This window comes from Silurus aristotelis (assembly GCF_946808225.1).
Source record: "Silurus aristotelis genome assembly, chromosome: 25".
Lineage (NCBI taxonomy): Eukaryota > Metazoa > Chordata > Actinopteri > Siluriformes > Siluridae > Silurus > Silurus aristotelis.
The window spans coordinates 13,680,609-13,702,537 of record NC_139598.1 but is presented as its reverse complement, the minus strand read 5'-3'; the positions used below and the strand labels follow the sequence as shown (position 1 = coordinate 13,702,537).

The 21,929-nt window shown below is 36.5% G+C and overlaps 3 protein-coding genes across 4 annotated transcripts; 2 read left to right on the top strand and 1 right to left on the bottom strand.

Annotated features, from left to right (window-relative positions):
* The first annotated feature begins 1,221 nt into the window (after positions 1-1,221).
* cUnh8orf76 (chromosome Un C8orf76 homolog) lies at positions 1,222-7,106 on the top strand. 2 transcript variants are annotated; one of them, XM_083529572.1, is made up of 6 exons: positions 1,222-1,428; positions 2,415-2,510; positions 2,602-2,745; positions 3,739-4,037; positions 4,689-4,821; positions 5,673-7,106. In XM_083529572.1, exons 1-6 carry the CDS (start codon positions 1,321-1,323, stop codon positions 5,847-5,849), a joined length of 957 nt encoding a protein of 318 aa, XP_083385698.1. In that variant the 5' UTR covers positions 1,222-1,320; the 3' UTR covers positions 5,850-7,106. The 2 variants fall into 2 exon arrangements, with proteins under 2 accessions (XP_083385698.1, XP_083385699.1); XM_083529573.1 differs by having other exon boundaries at positions 2,415-2,514; positions 2,606-2,745.
* On the bottom strand, positions 6,259-9,825 carry LOC310719649 (uncharacterized protein). Its single transcript, XM_083529571.1, has 2 exons — positions 8,773-9,825; positions 6,259-8,663 (listed from the first exon to the last, which is right to left on the bottom strand). Exons 1-2 carry the CDS (start codon positions 9,612-9,614, stop codon positions 7,901-7,903), a joined length of 1,605 nt encoding a protein of 534 aa, XP_083385697.1. The 5' UTR covers positions 9,615-9,825; the 3' UTR covers positions 6,259-7,900.
* Positions 9,826-12,034: 2,209 nt separating this feature from the next.
* On the top strand, positions 12,035-20,619 carry upk1a (uroplakin 1a). Its single transcript, XM_083530051.1, has 7 exons — positions 12,035-12,720; positions 15,042-15,242; positions 15,347-15,421; positions 16,339-16,446; positions 17,549-17,725; positions 18,601-18,684; positions 20,124-20,619. Exons 1-7 carry the CDS (start codon positions 12,658-12,660, stop codon positions 20,169-20,171), a joined length of 756 nt encoding a protein of 251 aa, XP_083386177.1. The 5' UTR covers positions 12,035-12,657; the 3' UTR covers positions 20,172-20,619.
* Positions 20,620-21,929: the final 1,310 nt, after the last annotated feature.

The following is a 21,929-nucleotide window of genomic DNA, read 5'->3' as shown; positions in this document are numbered from 1 at the left end:
TCCAGCGGTTAAGGCGCTGGGTTGCCGATCGGAAGGTCTGGGGTTCAATCCCCGATATCGCCAAGCTGCCACTCTTGGGCCCTTGAGCAAGGCCCTCAACTCTCTATGCTCCGGGGGTCCCTTACGAGGGAAATATCAAGGTCCGTGACGTGGGGCCGCCTTCCCGTGGGCTCACCACCTGCAGGAGGGACCGTAAGGGACGGTGCTGTGAGGATTGGGCAGCAGTCGAAGGCGGGGGCCTGCTTAGACTGCTGCCCCAGCGACCCGAATTATAGATAAGCGGGAGAAAATGAATGAATAAAGCCATCCTGGGCACCAATATGCTGACAAATTATGTCACAGCTATATTGTGACACAATTTTCTAAAGTATCAGTATTATAGTGTTATATATCCCATGCCTACAGCAGATTTGTAGACCTGATAAAATAGGGGCAAATAAATAAAAGCCCAAATGTGTATTTATATCATGATTTGTTCATATATTCTATGGCTTTAGTGAGGTCAGGTACTGATGTCATATGAGGAGGTTTAGATTATAGTTTGCGTTCCAGTTTATCTAGGGTTTAGCAGGGATGAGTTAGGGTTTCTGTGCCTGACCGTTGAGTTCTTTCACTTCAACCATGGCATGCTATGTCTTTATTGAGTTAGCTTTGTGTACACGGTTTTATAATGCTGGAACAGGTTTTTCAGTTCCAGTGAAGGTGAATTGTATGCAACATGCATATTGTGTTTGGAAGAAAAAACGCTTAAAACGTAATTAAATGCGTTACGTTTGTATTCTGGACTCAGCTGCGTTTTAGTACATAGTATGCTTTATTATTAATGTGTTTACTGCGTTGGGTCTTTTAAAAAAGCGGTTTTATCGCTACGTTAAGCATTTTAGAATGTCCCAATCAAGAGCTAAAATTGGGCTTTGAAACCAAAAACACAAAAAAGCATGCGTTCTAACACCAACACAGCTGAAATCTGGGAACCTCTGGCAAGAGCAAAGGCATAGGACATGAGATGCGTACATCCTGGCAGTCCCAATGTATTGTACAAAAATTCAAATGCAGTGTAAATATTTGTTCCATTTTTTCGTATCGTTATCGTCATCGTAAGATCGAAAAATACTAAGTCGAAAACTACTAAATTGAAATTTGGGGACTACCGGTATTCTGTATTACTTTTACATACAGCACGGCGTCCATTAGAGGGCGCTCAAACAAACGGACCGCGCACTGAGACACATTTGAATGAGCGCAGAAGAAGCAGCTCCATCTCCCGCACGCAGGCTGCAGAACACAGAGCAGGCATGTCACTTTACTGTGTTTTAAATCATGGAAATTTTCGGGAGCACGTTTGATGAGTCTGTATTTGGGGAGTCGCGAAACAGGGAGCTATCTACAGACCTTCCCTCGTACACACCAAAACGCTGCGAGCCAGAGGTGAGCATCTTTATCACACCACCAGATATCACACAAATTAGTCAACCATGTAAACAGTTTTCTTCTTAAGCACTAACATATTCACTGTTGTGTGGATAATGACTAGTGTCAGAATCTTTTAGAGTTCATTCATTTACAGTTGGAAGCTGTAACTACTATTCCTTTTCATATTTGGGGACAGAAGTGACTGTCCCTTAAAGGATTGGGAACAAATATATGTGCACCTTTATAAATTCTTTAATATCTGTGGGCAGCAACGTCTATCCCTTTAATATAATATTTAGGGACATTATTGCTTAAATATTTAGGAACTGAAATGACTATCACTTGAATATTTGGAAACAGTAATGTCTTCCTTTACTATTTGGGAACACTAATGACTATTTTTTAACAAATTTGAGACAGTTATAAATACACCTAAACTACTTAACTAACTAATTGCTTAAATTCTTGGGGACAGTAATGTCTATTCCTCTAATATCAGGGGACAGCATTAATATACAATTAATCTCTAGGGACAACAAAGACTATTCCTAGGGACTATTATCTGGGGACAATAAGGTCTATTCCTTTAATTTTTGTGGACATTAATGATTATTCCTTTAATATTTAGGGACAGTAATAATTATTATTTTATCATTTGGGAAAAATAATGCCTATTTCTTTAATAGAATATTTGGCGACAGAAATGACTTTCTTCAATATTTTAGGGACAATTCCTTCAATATTTAAAACAGGCCTTGTTTCTATAGTAGTGGCTCATTCAAAAGGTCTTGTATATGTCCTGTACAAAAAAAAAAAAAACCAAGGTTCCTAAGGTTTTTCTTTTTTGGTTAGTTTTTTGTTTTGTGTCTCCATTGCCATTGCTTTTGTTACAGTTAGAAGTAAAGTTGTAATTTTAAGCACATGTTTCAATTGACGAGAAAATGATAATTATTTATGTTTTTAAGATATTTGCCTATTTACTTCCTGTGTTTTGACTCCAGTGGTTTTGTGTCCGTGAAAAATTCGAAGATGAGCTGGAAGAACAGAAGGCGCTGAAGTTCCGGGCGGATCTGAAATACAGTAAAAAACAGTACCAGGCGAGTCACACATGCCTGAATAAACATGTTTTATATAATAATTTTTATGTTCCACATGCATTGTTTACTTAGTGTGGTTAAATATTTTCAGGAAGCTATAGAGGACTACACAGCATGCCTTCTTTTGGTGCCTAATAACAACCTGTCTTTGAAAAGAGACATGTTGGAGGGAATCGCACGGTGCTACAGTCATCTGGGAAAGATCAGACAATCCCTGGAGATTTGCGAGAAACTGGTAGGCAATAAAACGTCCTGCTTTAGTGATTCAGTGACAGTTTATTAGTATTGTGACATTTCGGCGAATATAATTGGAATCACTCGTTACAGACCTCTTACAGAGCTGTCAATTTTTAGCTGCAGTAACACGGAATAAAGAATAAAACTCTAGGAATAAAGAAAATGTTCCAAAAATTATCCAATAAGTGTTTTATTTTTACCCACACCACAGCTTTCTGGTAGCTGCAGTTTTTTTTATATGATTGAAGAATGATTTGATCATTTTATCCAAGTAAGATTGTGGCGTATTCATGAAAGCACTTCCTGCTTTAACATGGGTTCCCTCAGCAGCTTGCAGCTTGTCATGTAACAAGAACCTCAACTTTTGCAAAAAAGATCACATTAAAGTTTGAAATGTCATAATGGTGTGTAGACTTTTTGCATCCATTGTATACACCGATCAGGCATAACATTGTCCTGCCCCATTGAGCAGTAACGGCATGAACTTATTCAGCAGTGTGAGCTACAAAAGCTCGTCTGTTGGATCGGACCACACGGACCAGCCTTCGCTCTCCACGTGCATCAATGAGCCTCGGCAGCCCATGACCCTGTCGCCGGTTCACCACTGTTCCTTCTTTGGAGCACTTGTGATAGATACTGACCTCTGCAGATTGGGAACAGCACACAAGAGCTGCAGTTTTGGAGATGCTCTGACCCAGTCGTCTAGACATCACAATTTGGTCCTCGTCAAACTCGCTCGAATTTTCACGCTTGCCCGTTTTTCCTCTGAAGGCAAAATGTTTACTTGCCCCCTAATAAGTCCCACCCACTAACAGGTGCCATAATAAAGAGATAATCAGTGTTATTCACTTCATCAGTCACAATGTCAGAATGTTATTTGTTTCATAATTATGGTGCATTGTACCTGTTATGACTTGGAAAGTGAGAAATGACCTTTTCAAAAATTCACAATAACCCGGCCTGCTAGTGAGTCTACATTATGTCTTGGCAGAGGAACGAGGTGACCAACACGTGCCACCTGACCTGCGTCTTACAGCTGGAACAGAGCATCCACGAGGGCTGTGGAGACATGACGGGCAGCATCTGTACTCTAAAGCAGCTTTGCTCTGTTCATCCTTTTAACCCTTGGTACTGGCTGAACCTGGCCACCAGCTACCAAAACCTGCTGGAGGCATCCACCTCTCTCGAGGAGTCGAAAGATACATCAGACACACCTCAGGCCTTCATTCAGCAGAAGCCGGAGGAGAAGGAGGCACGGCTGAAGGCCTGCATGTGTTTTATTAGAACAAGGTCAGTTCGGTATTGAACGTTATAATGATGCGTCATTAATAGGTGAATTTACGAAGGAATGAATATACATTTTGGAAAAGCGCTTTGTGTTATGTACTGCAGTTAATAAGAGACACGTATGATGTTATTGAATATCACATAGGAGCAAAATAAACACCACCAATATTTAAATAGATTCTATAACAAACCCAAATTGAATCATAATGCTTATTTGTTATACCAATAATAGCGTTTACATTTCGCCCTTATCAAGAGCGACTTAAATTTTTTTCTAATTCCTACAAGTGAGCAGATATGAAATGAAGGGCCTTGCTCAGGGGCCCAGAAAGTTCCAGCTTGGTGTGCCTGAGATTTCAACTCATGACCTTTGGATCTAACGTCCAATGCCTTAACCACTAAGCTACCACCTCCCCTATGCTAATACAGATACAGTAGATAGACAGTTTGATAGACAGTTTGATACCTTTTGATTGGGTCTTTTAAGACCCAAATGTGTCCGCTCATGCTACTGAACAACTTAATACTGAGTCGATTGCTTTGACCCACCAAAAAGAAAACCTAAACGTATCTGGCGTATATGAATAATCATGCGATTTTGTTACTTCTTACTGTTGTACCTTTTTGCTTTTTTTTTTTTTCTTACATTTTAAGGCTGCTGATTGAAATACTGAAGATTCAGCAGTTCTCGTTTGTCCTGGAAAAGAGCAAGAAAACACTTCAGGCCATTGAGGCGTCCCTGCAGAAGATGCAGCTCAAAAAGGAAACACTCCAAGTCATTACCGAGGTGAGACGAGGGACAGTTGGAATACATGGTTCTGATTGGTGATGTAATGTACAGTGATTTTTGAAGACAGCAAGTCAACAAGAACTGCATAAAAATGTTTAAATAGAAAAAAGTTTAATAGGTGTATGGAATTTGGTAGATACTCTGTCAGTCAGAAGGTTTTTGACTGAATTTGTATTGAAATGGAGCTTCTAAATTATCCTGGAAGTTTAGGAGTGCCCTAATAGATAATATGATGTATATAGACATAAGTGCGTGGACACCCGATCACCTCGTCACCTCATACATGGACCTTCCTCAAACTCTTGCCACATATCTTGAAACACACAATTGTACAGAATTTCTTTATATGCTATCTGTTACAGTTTCCTTTATTAGAAATAGGAGGCCCAAACCAACATGACAATGAAGACATGATGTAAAAAAGGTTTAAGTGGAAAAACTTTTTCCTGCACAATTCCCTGATATTCACCTTTGGAGTAAATCTAAACTCTGACTGCACCCCAAACCTCCTCACCTCGCATCAGTGCCTGATCTCACTATTATTTTTTTGGCTGAATGAAACAAATTCCCACAGCCATGCTCAAAAATCTAGTGGTAAAGCCTTTGCTAGTAGAGAGGAGGATAGTATAAGATAGAAGACAGGACTAAATAATTTATAAAATGTTCAGGGTGAGATGTCCAGGGTTTCACATATAGTCCATATAGTGAAGGTATGGACAAAGATAATTTGTTGGATCATAAACAGTGAATGAAAGCAGTCTAACTTTGATATGTTGCATGTATACAAGGCATCAAAATTGCAACTAATACGTATTTTCTAAAGGTTGCTCTGATGTTGTACATTGCAGGTCATGGCTGAAGATCTGATCCCAGAGAAGATGCGTGAAGAGAACCACGATGGTGAGGGTTTATCGGGTCTTATCATTAAGGACTTTGAGGAAAGGTGGTGGAAAAAACTACATGCCTGCCTGCTGATGAAAGAGAATAGAGTTTTAGAGAACAAGAAGGAAATGGAGACAGGGTGAACATAAAGAGCAACGATTTTACTGTAAAAATGAATTTAAATGTATGTGTAGAACGGTGTAGGTTTTAATGATTTCATTGTTCTGAAGAATGTTTTGGGATTTTTTACAAATAAAGATTTTAAACTGGTTATTATATAATATGTTACATTTTGTGCAATGATGTGTATTGGGTTCTCATGTATTGAGAACCTGAAAGCAGTAATAAATTTCGTGATAAATTTCGTTTAGAAATTAAACGTTTTCTCGATTATAAAAATTGTACAGAATATTCATGGGCGTGGCTGTTATAGGAAATTCACCCAATTGGTTATGGGCTCTAATGGTCCAGAGCTACTCCACAAATGTGTTCGATTTCTTTGATCCAACAGCCAACATTGAGAATTTTTTTATTAAAGAATGACATCACACCTTTTTAAAACCAATCTTTGTTGCATTTAATAATTAAACATCTGTAAAACAAGTCCTTTTTATCCATTAAATTATAGCGGTTAACATTATTGTTATATTAAGTTATAGCATTCGTTCCTACACCAACCTCTTTTCTTCATTCATTTCTTAATTTAATAGAACAAAATATAATGCCTGCCTGCTATAAAGTGCTGGCAGTAGAGACTCCTTCCAAACAAAACTTCAATAATCTCCTGACAGAAAACTTTACACCATCAATAATTACACATATATAGAAATGCTAAAGTATTAGAATAAAAGCGTTAATATAAACCCATGATTAAAAAGTAATCTAACTAAAAGTTACTGACAAGAAAAGCAAAATCTTACATAGCATATATTGATATGACATCTAGATTTATAAATGATTAAATGTGGCTTATTTTGAACTGCAATCTACAGAAACAAGTACAATTTTAAGAACATATCTTTTCAAACTGCTGTTAAAGATGTGTCCAGTGGTGGACGAAGTACACAAACCAGAATTTGAGTTAAAGTACAGATACAGTAGTTAAAATATTACAAAAGTCAAAGTGCTCCCTTTAAAAGTTCACTTGGGTAAAAGTACAAAAGTATTTGTCTTAAATGTATTTAAGTATCCATTGTACTATTTTTTATTATGGCTATAATGTTCCTATTATCATTTTTGCAAAAAAGACTGTTGCTTAACCAACTCAGTTTATGTGAAAAGACACTGTTACTCCAAGCACACCGATCTATTAATAGAATGATATTAATGACTCAAACACTGATTGAAATGCATTAAAATGATCATGAGCCCAAAAACCTACTTTTCAACTAAAAATTAAACTAAAACAATTTTAGTTGTTCAAGGCCACAGGTGTTGTGGCACGTTAGAGTCAGGAGATTCTTCCATCAAAATATTCTGCTTGCTGTTGAACTGATGCTGAACTGTATGTTGGTGATAAGTAGATACCACCAAGCGTCGATCAGAACAAGTTTAAAACAGAGCGCACGCTCGATACTGATTAGTGGTTGACTGCGTTCTTGACCAGTTACATGTTTATCCACCGAATTCACAAAATGCAGCTGAGTAAACAGTACGATATTTGGCTTTAAAATGTAGTGAAGTTAAAGTAAAATTCTCCCCAAATGTAAATACTTCAGTAAAGTACAGATATGTGAAAAAGTTACTTAAGTACAGTAGATAATTACATTTACTTTGTTACTGGCTGTGTCATAGGGCAGCATAACACATCTTAGAAGAAAATATTTCACCCATGCACTTCACCCTATTCTGGATATGTGACCCTGTGATTGACATCCCTTTCATCCAGAAACCCTTGTTGCAGATTCAACCACACAACCTCATGATGATGGTAGCAAATACTTTCTTTGAGTTTAGCTTGAGTTTGAGGTGTCTCTTAAATTGTCATGGCAAGCGGGTAATATCCTAAATGATAGGGTTAAACTCTAGTTGTTACATAGGCATGTCTGTTTTTTTGCAAGCACACACACACATCCAGATAAGCACATTATTTGACTGATTAAAATTTTGTTTGGTTATACAGTCCAGCAGACACTTGCATCCAAAGTATCACATTAATTCTTAAAGTGGTGTAAATGCATCTCTTTGCAGGAAGTCAGTTGACTTTGCAAGGGTCTGGCCTTTTCCAAAACACATCCTCTTCCAATAGTTTTGACACATAATTGGCCAGAGCGACTCTCCTATGGCTTTCTAGAGCATCCTCAAAATCCTTTCTCATTTTGGGTAAATCCATAGTCTCTGGATGGAAGGCAGAAACCAGATAGATATCGTGTTTCAGACCTAGCTTTTCCAACATTTCTGTATTCCATCTCCTCACTTCTTCAGTTGCTTTCTCCCCAATCAAATCAGCTTTGGAGAGTACTAGATAGCAACATTTACCCTGCAACAGAAGGTGCTTTACCAGCTGAATGTACCCCAGATTGAACCTCAAGGGTGAGACCAGGATGTAGACATCACAAGGAGGTATTGGGGGTAAGGGAGGGGCATGGTGCATAGGGCCAGAGGATGCTGCCTTAAAATCTTTTACACTTCCCAAGCCTGGGAGGTCCCACAGAAGAACATTGTGGTAATCTAAGTATGAATATGTCACAGGCGTCTTTGTGGTTTCAAACACCCCAACATCGGACGCACCTTTGTCTCCATTCTTTAGGCCCAGAAGAGAGTTGAACAAACTTGAGCTGCCACAACCAGTCTCCCCTAATACACCCACATCTAGTCGGAAGTGCTCCAGAGCACTGAAGATGGAGAGCAGTTTTGACGGTTGGTCAGTGAGATCCTGGGATTGAAAGACCGCAGAGATTTTGCCCAGGTCTTCTTGGCTTATCTTTCTGTTTTTTAAAGATGAGCTTGCTAGGGATCTGTGGAGAAAATGTGTGAACAATGTATGCATAAATTTAGAGATGTGGGCTACAGACCTTCAGCAATACTTAGCTAAAGTCATTTTAGGTTCACATATTGACTACTCACCCTGAGCGATGTCTCTCTGTTAAAGGTACTTTAAGGTTGTGTGTGAGATCCACCAAAAACTGACTGAAAGCCTTCTTGCGCAATTCAGGTATAGCTTTCATCAAAACTCCAGCAATCATTTCAGCTTCCCAAAGTTTAATACCTTGGTGTAATGGAAAAGGACCTTGGTGGTTTGCATTCTCTGTCAATTCAAATTCCGCCTTGTGTTTCTTCCGAAACTCTGAAATACGCTCTCTCATTCGTTCCCATGCACAGGTCTTACAGGGTCCTTTCAGCTTTTCACGCACAATATCTATTTCTTCATCGGCTTTAACCAGATACAAGGGCTTGTTCTTCTCATATAGCTCCATGATAAACCGCATATGATCCTCTTGGTGCAACTCTGTTGTGAGGACCACCAATACATCATAGCGATCCTGAGGAGATCCAGAACTTCCCTCTATTGTCAAAATGCGGACATTGGGGATTAGAGGGTGGAGGAGCACTGGAGCAGAGTCAGGATCGTTCTCTGCAAAGTCCTCTCTAAATCTCACAAATAGTTTTTTTTTTGTGTCATCATCATCTTCACCATCCTCCTCTTGTTCATCACTGTCTTCGTCTTCATCGCTTCCCTCCTCTTCTTCTTCTTCTTCTTCTTCCTGTTCATCTAATAATCCACAGACAGCAAAAGCAAGCCTTGCATTTGAGGACTTAGTTCCTCCAGTAACAGCTATGTCTAATGGGAAATGTTCATAAAGTTCCAGTGCTGTCAGGAGCCTGTTTTTAAATCCGCTTGACTGCCAAGAAAATCTCCAAGGAGCCAAAAGCGATTTCATCTGATCTTCTGGAAGTTTCCCTTCCATTCTCTTGGAAAAAACTCAAAACACAATATGCCACAAGTGGAACGTCTGTAACTACAACAAATATCTATACAATGTATTGAGTAATATAGAAAATAAAAGGTGTCCAAAGTTCTCAGCAGGGAAATTTAGCCTAGAATTGAAATAGGAGCAGCAAAAACTTGTCTGTATCATAACGCGAGTCAAAGCGCGACACAAAATAACACACTCAGTCAATTTTGGCAACGATTCAATGCAAACTGTTTTGCAGGGCGTATAAAGTTTACATGGCGTTGATGATTGCTCAGCAAACAAAAGTATTACAAGGAACAGTTTGTTACACGAAGAACCCTTTCCTAACTTTAACTTTCCTGGTGGTTCTGTCAGTGAGAAGAGCTGTAGAATACAGAGTAGGTCAACTAGTATGCTTAATTGTAGACATTATATTTCATTTATCTATGCTGCAATGAACTGACATTTAATCAGAATGTGTTTTTGGGCTCTGTACATACTGCAACCCTGATTTGGGTTAAGGAGTGTTTGAAAACTAACAAGGAATGTCACATAAAAATTCGAATGGGTCTATAATTATACTAGTTTATTGTTTGTCATTTCATATTCTTGGCCAAAAGCGTTTTCTTTTCACTATGTGGTTTTATTTCCTGTGATAAAAGTCCAGGAATATATGAATAATTATTTACATTATAACATCTCTACAGTTTCAAAAAGACATTGCTAGTTTATATAGGATTATATAGAGTGCAAATTTGTTTATGCAAAAGCAATTTAAAAAACTACATGTTTAAATTGTTTGTATTTCAAAAGTCAGGTAAAGTTTAATTTGGAAAATGTTAAACGGTGCTAATCCTTGATATGTGTTGTGCAACATTTGGATTAAAATTAATCCATCACATGCATTTTTTGGCCTTTTTCAAAACAAAAATAATGATAACAGACGGACCAGATGTCAGATGTCATGACTAAATGGTGTCAGTCTAAAACCTGATGGTTTTTGTATTGTAAACAGAAAACCCACATAGACAAACAAAAACCAGTTTTTAATTGGAGTTATGCAGAAACCATTCAATGCAAACATATACATGTATGATTAACAGCCATCTGCTAACAAAAAAAAAAAAGAAGTCAAATTATGTAAAGACTGAGATCTCCAGCAGATGTCAGAATTGCTGTATAGTGTAATCTAAATGGTTTGGTGCTTCAATATTTCTTTTCTTATTGGTCAGGTAGTGGAAGTGGTTGGTCTTTGTGTGTTATATCACAGAAATAATGTTGTCAAAAACGAAAAAATGTTCAATACCAAGCTATTTTCAATGTGAATTGTTTGACAGAGAATCAGTTCAGGTTTGTATCAATCCTAAAGGAGTGCTAGTTGTAGTACAGTAGTTATACATACTTACATTAAATGGACAAAAGTAATGAGACATTTGACTTTTCCAGCCATATGTCATTCTTCATCACACATGGCTAGAATCACAGTGGATCACAGTGTTGGAGGTCTTTGAACTAGAAGACCCAAACCTCTTACAGCATCACAATGCCCCTGTGCACAAAGCAAACTCCAGCTGATGATATGTTTTACATGCATTAGAGTGAAAGATCTCGAATGGCCTGCTATAAACCTCAACCCTATTGGGATGAACTGGAATGCTGACTGCACCCCAGGACTCCTCACCTCACCTACATCAGTACCTGGCTTTACTAACACCCTTGTGGCTGAATGAGCACAAATCACCACAACCACAATCTTCCCAGAAGAGTGGAGGTAACAAGTAATAGGGACTAAATGTGGAATTTAAAAAAGCACATTTTTGTCTTTATAATGTACAGTACCTTTGTATTAGATGCACATATCTAGCGCTCAAAAATAAAATTGTTCTTGAGAACTGTACAAATTTAGTTACACAGTTGGTTGTTAAAAGATGACTTGTATGTGTGTTAGTTTTTGTTGTCATTTTCTTGTAAATGGATTCAATAAAAATCGATGATGAATTAACTTCAATGGAGCGCAACTGCAATATAATATATTTTTTAAAACATAGTATAATTAATCCCAAATGCACTCTGTTATATAAGACACTATAAGGTTATACATGATTAATGCCAATTATGGATTTAAACTCTGAAGAGACTTGATCTAAATAAATAAGACCAAGCTTAAAATATGTTTCGCCTTACCCTTTGGACCAGATAATACTGCAAATTAAAACAGTTCAAAAAGTTATCATTGTCTTTCAGACTTAGCTTTTAACTGATATGACTTAAATGAGATGAGTATGAATCTCTACTGAAAACCCCAAAACCAATAATATAGATACACAAAGAAAGGTAGTTTGGTTTAAAACTCATTTGAGACTGGTAGAAGACAATATGGCAGCGCTATCACTCTCACTGTTATTTAATCCCAATAATAAACACAGAAAGTCACTCTGATGTTGTGAGAACATCTGTTCAGGAGTCAGTACAGGTGGAGCAGATTCAGTCTCAGGATGAGAAACATGTTTGTTCTTGTTCGACAGCCTTATGACGTTCGAATAAATTTATGCTTTTGTTGTATTTTATATATATATGCTTTTGTTTCTTAATAACTATGAGTTACCAATATTTAAGACGACTATTGAAATTGGAGAGAAATAAAATACTTTTTTTTTATTATTACAAACAAATCTTCATATATACTGTATATAGATATAATATATATTTGTCCGTATAAATGGGACACCACTGGATCATTGGTATTATTTCTTTAACTTACAGTTCAGCATTTTATTTTTAGATGTTTTTGTCTATGTAGCATAAAGGAACAAACAGATCTGACCCCAACCCTGATTTAGAAAAAGGTTGGGATGATTTTGAGAATAGAGGCAGAACTGGTTTGCTGGCTTTTTATTCTTCTCGTTCCCGCTGAATAACTGATGGCGTAAACAGATCTAGCCTCTCCCCAACCTGTGATCGCAGGTTTCAATTTTTTCTTTAACAGTAAGCTCTGACACACATCAGTTGATTATTTCAGTGCCACTGTGAGAAAACCCACAGAAACACTACAGCCATGGCGAGTGGAGGCATTCTTGCTTTAATGGTCATCGTTGTGATATTGAATATATTTGCAGCGGTAAGTCTATACAATAATAATAACAATTATAAATAATTCATAGTTATGTGTCTAATAATAGAATAGAATAGCCTTTATTTGTCACATATACATTACAGCACAGTGAAATTTTGTTCTTCGCATATCCCAGCTTGCTCAGAAGCTGGGGTCAGAGCGCAGGGTCAGCCATGATACGGCGCCCCTGGAGCACGGAGGGTTAAGGGCCTAGCTCAAGGGCTCAAGAGTGCCAGCTTAGCGATACCGGAGCTTGACCTTCCGATCAATAACCCGGCGCCCTAACCACTGGAGCTACCACTCTCACATGATACAACACAAGAATAGTTATATAATTTCCTTTTGCCTTTTAGAATTTTTTTTATTTAAAAACACTGATTTCTTTTGCTGCGTTTACTTTCTTCCCTGACATGAAAAATAATTTTTTCTGATTGCATCCATTCCTTGAATTTATATGTTTGAACAATGACACTGAAAGTATATGTCAGGCAGACTGGAAATACTCATCAGAAGTTACTACGGCTGGAATTGTGTTCTGTTCAGAAAACATGTACTTTGACATTACACTAAAATTGTTTTAATTGTTACGAAATAAAAATGTGAAAAAGTTCTGCTAAAAACAATGAGGGCAACAATACAGAATCAATGAGTAAAATGATCATTAAATTAAAGTTAAGCGATGATGATGAGGCTTGACATTAAATGCTATGAATGACATTTACCTCAGGCAATTAAATGGAAATTAATTTTGTATAATAAGAGATAATTGTAGTTATTTTGTCATTTTTTGTTTTCTTTGAGTAAATAAAAGTATTACTGTAGAAGTAGGTAAGAAATGTTATATTTAAATATTTAAATGTGATGTTTTTTTAAAAGAGAAGCCTTATATTCAAATTAGGGCTGTCAATTGATTAAAATATTTAACTGCGATTAATCGCATGATTGTCATGAGAATCATGTCATTGTCATGACTGTCACTAAACGCAACTTAATCGCACATTTTTATCTGTTCTAAATGTACCTTAAATGAATACTTTTGAAAAAAAAAATTTTTTTTATACCCTAATCAACATGTGCATGCAACAAATATGGATACTTTATGCAAATGTATGTTTATTAATAGTATGTCCAAACTCAACATAGAGCATGAAGACAAAATATTCTTGTAAATGTTTTAAAGTAATTATAGTGTTTTAAATCACGTAAATCATCAGGACACCAAATGGAACTTTTGCTATGTTTCCACACAGACGGGTTTAATTGCCGGATGTGTGCACCATGGCGGATTTTGGTGCTTGATTTGAGACTTGGTGCATCGATTAAAAAAATATTTAGTGATTATAGATGATAATTTTTATTTGATATCTGATTTAAGAGCGGATGTATAAATGTGTGTTGCATTGAAGGTTTTAATTTAACCTCTTTTATATTTATTTATATTTTTTATAAAAATGGTCAAACAGAAATGCTGCATTAATCGTGCATTATTAAAATTAGTGGCATTAAAATGAATTAGCGCTATCGTGTTAATTTTGACAGCCCTAATTAAAATGCTATAATTTTACTTTGCCAAGTATCATAGGTTGCATGCACAAGGAATTTGTCATGGAGTGCTGGTGCAATAAAAAACATAATAAAAATAAAATAAATAAATAAATATATATATATATATATATATATATATATATATATATATATATATATATATATATATATATATAATATATATTAATAATAAAAATATATATGAATAAGTCCAAAGCTGCCACTCTTGGGCCCTTGAGCAAGGCCCTTAACCCTCTATGCTCCGGGGGTCCCTTACGAGGGAAATATCAAGGTCCGTGACGTCGGAGTGACGTGGGGCCGCCTTCCCGTGGGCTCACCACCTGCAGGAGGGACCGTAAGGGACGGTGCTGTGAGGATTGGGCAGCAGTCGAAGGCGGGGGCCTGCTTAGACTGCTGCCCCCGCGACCCGAATTACGGATAAGCGGAAGAAAATGAATGAATGAATGAATAAGTCCAAGGTGCAGAGTTGTAGTACAATATAGTAGTCCATGTTGATTGTGTTAATGTAACACATATGAAATGAACAGTGTGGGGTTCACATTACTGTAATATTAGTGTGTATAGAAGCAGGTCAGAGATGATGGTGTGTCCTTGGTATTATTATTTAGAGTTTGGTTGTGGATAGGAAGAAAAGAAATAGAGAGACACAGAGAAAACATCAAAATGTGATATATACAGTATATCAATGAGTGGATGAATGAATATCATGGTGATCATCTTTCAGTTGTATCATTGGGTGAAATTATTGATTCTTTTTTTAGGCAACAGGATTGGCGTTATTTGCATTGGCGATTTGGGTGGTCGTAGATCCATATAAACTGTACCCAATAGCGGCCATATCAGGGAAAGATGATCTCTTCGCAGCAGCCTGGATAGCCATCTTCACTGGCTTTGCCTACTTCTGCACTGCCATCTTTGGGATCTACGCTGCTCTGAAAAAGAAACGTGTCCTCGTGCTGGTGGTATGTGTTTTATTTGTATCTAATGAATTTAAAGGAAATAGTTATTTTTAGATGATGCAAGGATTTTATTTAAAAAAACAACTATGACTTACTTTGTTCAACAGTACCTGCTCCTCATGTTCATCATCTTCCTATTTGAATGTGCGTCCTGCATCACAGCAGTCACCAACAGAGATTATGTAAGTGTACAGGAGCAGACACTCACTATAACATCATTTTATATAACATCAGTCTTTACTGTTGCCAAAAAAAGAAAAAAAGAAAAAGAAACCATTACAGAAATTCAAACATAACTGTTAAACGTTAAAGTCATTACCAAATGGGTTGCATTTTGGTAGTGTTTGTGTATACCATTAAATCATTATCATCAAAACAAAGAAACAGCTGTAGAAACTTACTTGAATCTGAATGCTTAATGGTGTCCTAATGGTCCATATTGGTGTCAGTATACAACAAAATGTGATCTACAAGTCACCAAAGCTCCTATATTTGTGGTATTCACTAGATATAACACGCCACCAACATAAGGCAACAAATTATCAATAGAGTACGGACCATTACAGCTAACATTAAAACCAGTACAATTCTCAAACTAACTATTAAAACCATTACAAATTTGATGAGGGTGTCTTTCCTGCAGCAATAATTATATTTAAAACTTTTAGGAACTTTATTTTATTTTATTTTTTGCATTTGTACTCTTCAAGCTAGTTAGCAAGCCAATGAAGTTAGCTATGAAATAGCTATGACATCTTTTCTTAGCTGTACATTTGGGAAATGAAAATGCCTTCACAGATAAACAATTGTTTTGTAGTTTCTAACAACAAGAAGTGTTTTCTGTCTATTATAAATGTAAATGTTTATCTTTAAAAAGGCCCAATGATATTGTAAAGGAAGCTAACTAGCATAAAATTCAAACACAGGGTCACTGTTGCATCCTTTTCTTTTTCATACTTCTTTCAATAACTTCATTAAAAGCACAGTTATTCTAGCTTTAAATTTGTATTCACTTTCGGCCATGTTAGTGTTTAAGCTGAACAATCATTTTATCCTTTTTTGTCGTTTTTTTTTAATTATTATTTTTTTTTTTTTGCAGCTGATTGGAAACAGTAACCTGGTGAAGAATCAAATGCTGAAATACTATGCAGACAGCAGTGACCAAGGAAGACAGATCACCGGTACTTGGAATAAAGTAATGAAAGATGTAAGTGTACCCAGTTCTGGAATATTTCTTGCTTTTACTCTGTTAGGAGCCATATTGTTAATCATGTTCACTAAACTCACACATGAGCCACATTAGCTTGGAGCTAAACACAACTTGAGCTGGTTATGCTGGTAGACCATACATTGACAACTGTTAGGAAAAAAAAAAGATATTTCAGATTTTCTTTACTTACTTCATTAACCTAAACAAAAAATGTCTGTAAATTTTACATTTTTAAATGACCTCGACTACGATTTAATAATGAGTAAGGTGTAATGCAGAAGCTGTTTCCCATTTTCTGGGACTTCTGGGCAAGGATGGTCAACCAGTTCAACCAGCATGGCCTGTGTTTTAGCAGCTGATCAGACAAATTTTTACAGCAGGGTAGTACCTTTTTTGAGGGTATATATTGAAGTAGGTTTTTAAGGTTCAATGTTTAATCCTACGTCTGATGATTTCCTTATAAAGTCTTCCAAAAAGGATCACTATAGAACAACCAAGAGTGTCATTTTGCTAAGAGCAAACCGGAAAATGGAGCGATAGAAGCCAATCTTGTGTGACGATGAGCTCATGCATTTAAAAGGCAGTAAAGTGATGCTGTTACCATCCTGAAATAGATAATTATCCTATAACAGCATGCCCCAAAATGTGTTTTATTCCATGCACAATTTTGACTGATCCCGAATCAATCGGTTATAAACCCAAGAAACGTTTTATAGATGTTAGTTATTGCAAATAAAAGCCTATATTCTGGCACATAGGCTTTGTGTGGAGTTTTTGATTTATTGGCTCTAGATGAATGATGTCGCATTATGAGTTTTTGAAAAATACTTTGCAACCCACTTCGCAAGCCTGCCCCTGGGTGACACTAAAGTGCTTTAATGTGAATGTGTGGATGTGCATGGTGGCCTGTGGTGGACTTGCCAAATATCCTGCCTTAAATATAGTATTTCCAGGATAATCTCTGGAGCCACGATAAATCAGTTACTGGAGATGAAGGGATGGATGTTTCATGTTTTGTTTTCATTATATCTGGAAGTAATTAGGGCTATTTTGAGTAACCGATGGAGAGATTTCAATGTTCTTACTCTCGTGTGTCTAGGCTCAATGCTGTGGGACAGACAGTCCACTGGATTGGATGGATTACAATTCTACATTCAGGCAGACGTATGGCACCAAATACCAGTGGCCCCTCAACTGCTGTCAACGTCAGAACAGCTTTGATGCTGCTGACCCAGTTGGCTGCATGCTTGGCCAGACCAGTGCAATATTCAACCAGGTGAGCAAAACCCAGGCACATTTATTTAGTCTACTGTCAAGAAGTTTCATCATACAGTGAATCTGGAAAGTATTTACAGTGAAATAAAACTTTTTCCAAATTTTGTTATGCTACAGCCTTATTCCAAAATGTATTAAATTCATTATTTTCCTCAAAATTCTACAAACAATACCAGATAATGACAATGTGAAAGTGTGTTCGAAATCTTCACAAAATTTGTTACAAATAAAAAGGAAGAGTCCTGCTGGTTCCAAACTTCTTCCATTTACGGATGCTTGAGGCCACAGTGCTCATTGGGCCCTTCAATGCTAAGAAATTTTTCTGTACCCTTCCAGATATCTGTGCCTTAATACAATCATTTCTTGGAGGTCTACAGACAATCCCATGGCTCTTCTTGGCTTGGTTTGTGCTCTGACATGCACTGTAAGACTGTAAGACCTTATATAGACAGGTGTCTGCATTTCCAAATCATGTCCATTCAACTGAATTTACCACAGGTGGACTCCAATCAAGTTGTAGAAACATCTCAAAGATGACCAGTGGAAACAGTATGCACCTGAGCTCAGCTGTGAATACTTGTGTACATTTGATTCATTTTTTTCTTTTCTTTTTAAAAATGTGCAAAGATTTCAAACAAACTTCTTTTCCATTGTCAGTATGGGGTATTGTTTGTAGAATTTTGAAGGAAAATATGTAATCTATTGTGTAATTAGGCTGTAACATGAAATGTGGAAAAAGTGAAATGCTGTGAATATTTCCCGGATGGACTGTAAGCTTTATATATGCAATCTTAATATATACATTGCACTGATAGATTCATCATTGCCTGCTTTACACTGTACTCAAAGTGAGTTTATTTGCTTTGACTTCTGCAGGGTTGTTTCAGCTACATCCAGTCTATGTTACACCGTTATACCTGGTCTGTGAGCTGGTATGGCTTTGCTGTGCAAATGTATATGGTGAGTGTTTAAAAACAAATCCTTGTCAATATATCGTACTAAAATGTTGATGTTTTGAGGATATAATAGGAACTAATGCTACCGGTCACTGTAGGATGTATATGTATGTATATATATATATATATATATATATATATATATATATATATATATGTATATATATATATATATATATATATATATATATATATATATATATATATCTCAATAGATAGATGTGAAATACTTGTACCAAGTTTATTTTGTAGACATAGAAACAATTTCAACTTTTCAGCCTATCAGAATGCCTATTTCAGCCTATTTAAATGCTCAGAGATATATATATAAAAAAAAAAAAAAAATCCAAGAGCTGCATCATGTGACTTGCAACCTTCTGTAAGCACAATAGATATGTTTACTTGTGGCAACATAAAATAAAATAAAAATAAAAATCTGACTGGCCAAGTATGGAATATTGATGGAAAAGTAGCTAGGAAAAGGCCCCTCTTGCCAAAAAGAATATGACAGCATTACCTAAGGCTTCAAAACTACATTTCATCAAAAAGATAAATGTTCTGAAGCAATTTACTTTGTGTTTTACCAACGATATCTACCTTAGTCTGATCAGTTCAAACACAGCACATTACCGTGAACACCTTCTACCAACTGTCAAATACAGTGAGGTGATGATTTGCAGTGGTTAAAACCTAAAATGGTCTAATGAAAGACAACTATGGGTATGTGAGCATCAGACTTTACCATCAAGCATCGGAACATGGTGGCCTTGACTGCTTCATAATGCATTCTTTCATGTGTTTAAAAAAAAAAAAAATAAAGGATATATTTCCATATATTGGGCCATGTCAGGCTAGCAAAGGCGATGTGATGTCCCATTGCTGGGTCCTGCCACTTGGGTTACTTTGACACAAACCAACTCCCTAAACATTGCAGACTACGATACACCCGTTCAAGGCAATTCTATTTAATAATGACATCCCTATAAACAGAATAATGCGTCCTGCTGAGCTGCAAACATGGTTCAGGAATGGTTTGAGTAAAATGAAAAGCAGTTCACTTGGTTTCCAAATTGCCCAGATTTCAATCCAATTAACCGTGCATCTATGGGATGTGCTAGACAAATCAGTCCTATCAACAGAGGCCCCACTTTGCAACTTACAGAATGTAAAGAATCTGATACTGTCTTGGTGTCACATAACTCAGTACACCCTCAGAGGCCGTGTGGATATATTGTGAATTGTTTTTTTCCAGGCCACCACAAATGCCTCACTTATGCTCTCTAAATTTGAATTCACTCACAATGTCTTGACTTTATATGGAGCTATAATGATTACGAATATTGTAACCCTTTTAACCCTAAAATTTATTTTTAACCAATTACATACATAGACAAATGTAAAAAATTATGATGCTAATGTCTTTTTTCTCTCTCGATTGTTCAGTTTTTCCTCATGCTGATTGTCATGGTGTACTTCCTACTCCTGGAATAAGATCACGGAACAAATTTTTCCACCAAAAACGCTAATGTTGGCCTGCGAATGAAATCTAGGAGTACAAGAAGTTTTTTTTTCTTTATTTATAGCATACTTGTTTTAGGAACAATGCCACAAAAATGATTCACCGTTTCTGTCTCCTGCTGCCAAAATCTTTCCTCAAGGCAAATCTTGATATTATTCTGATTGCACAACATTTACAACTTGCATGTACCGTGTTTTATGTTTGGCATGATAGTGGCTTTGTTCCTTTTGAGCAGTCATTGGTTTTGATTATAGATTACATTACATTCTTTTCAAAGAATAGTCCATTTCAGGGATTTTCTCTTATGGCTATTGTACATTGATAGTAATCTATACATATATATATTTATACTGTTTTAGTCAGTTACATGTGTCGATATGTGGCCCGTTTTGAATGTTTTAATAAACACTATAGAGACCACTTTGCTTTTTTTGTTCATTCTATATTTGTATCTAAGCTCTATGTAACAAAACTTTGACCATTGTTTGACGGTTACACCCAGGAAACTACAGGACAAACAAGATATGTGATTTCATACAGGAGTTGAAATTAGTCATGTTGGTGTGTACCTGGGAGTGGATCTTGTAACAGAAGCTGACTAGTTTAACAGGATATTCTTCTAGGAAAGATATAGAGGGAGAAATTCCACCCTCATGTTCATTGTAAAGCTGAAAACAAAATAATAGCTATTATAGCATTATATATATATATATATATATTATTATATTATCACTAAATGTATTGGAAAAAGGAATTATATTGACCAGTTATTCCTACCAGTAATAAATCAGGTCGAAACTATGGATTTATAAAATGACATACAAAGATCTTTTAAAATGAGAGGTTTTTTCCAATGGAGAATAATATCATGTTAAAGCCTTGCTAGTTCAAATTGTCTCCACCTTGATGGAAGCCCCAGTTCTGGCTAAAAAAAATAATAATAATTTAAAAGCTGCCCTAAAGCTTCTTGCTGCCACCACTATGCTTCACCATAGTCATGCTGTTCATTTTTATGTGGTGTCCCCCTCCCAAACATAATACAACCTGTGGAAATAATATACTTCATTATACAAATGGGTCTTATTGGACCAGAACACATTTGCCATGTGGTCTTGGATAATTTATTTAATCTTATAGATATTTTTTGAGGAAGGATTTTTGTCTGGTTAACCAACCCCAGACATATAAAGACCGAGAAATTGTCACATGCAGAGAGTAATTAGTACATATCAGATATTCCTGCAGCTTTTTGATCTCTTGGCAGCCTCCCCGAAAAGGTTTTGTCTTGTCCTTTTATGCATTTTGGTGAGACGTCCTGTTCCTAGTGCTCTATTGGTTGACGATGGCCTTTAAAATGTTCCATTCTGAATACAGTCACAGCCTTGAATGTTAAAGAGTTGCGCAGTTTGTTTTGTCGTTTGTACCGTCCAATAATGCTGGAACATTTTCTGACTTTTATCTATTAGATTTTTTTGCACACATATATACACTATACTGTATGGACAAAAGTATTCAGACACCTGGATTTTCCAACCATATGTGGTTCTTCCCCAAACATTACCACATCCAAAGACATTCTATAAAATTGTGGGCCTCCAAGATTGTGGTAACATTACATTTTCCTAAAACAAAACCTGTTTCAGCATGACAATGCTCCTGTGTACAAAGCCAGCACCATGAAGATATGATTTACATGGGCTGGAGTAGAAGATATTGAGTATCCTCTGCTC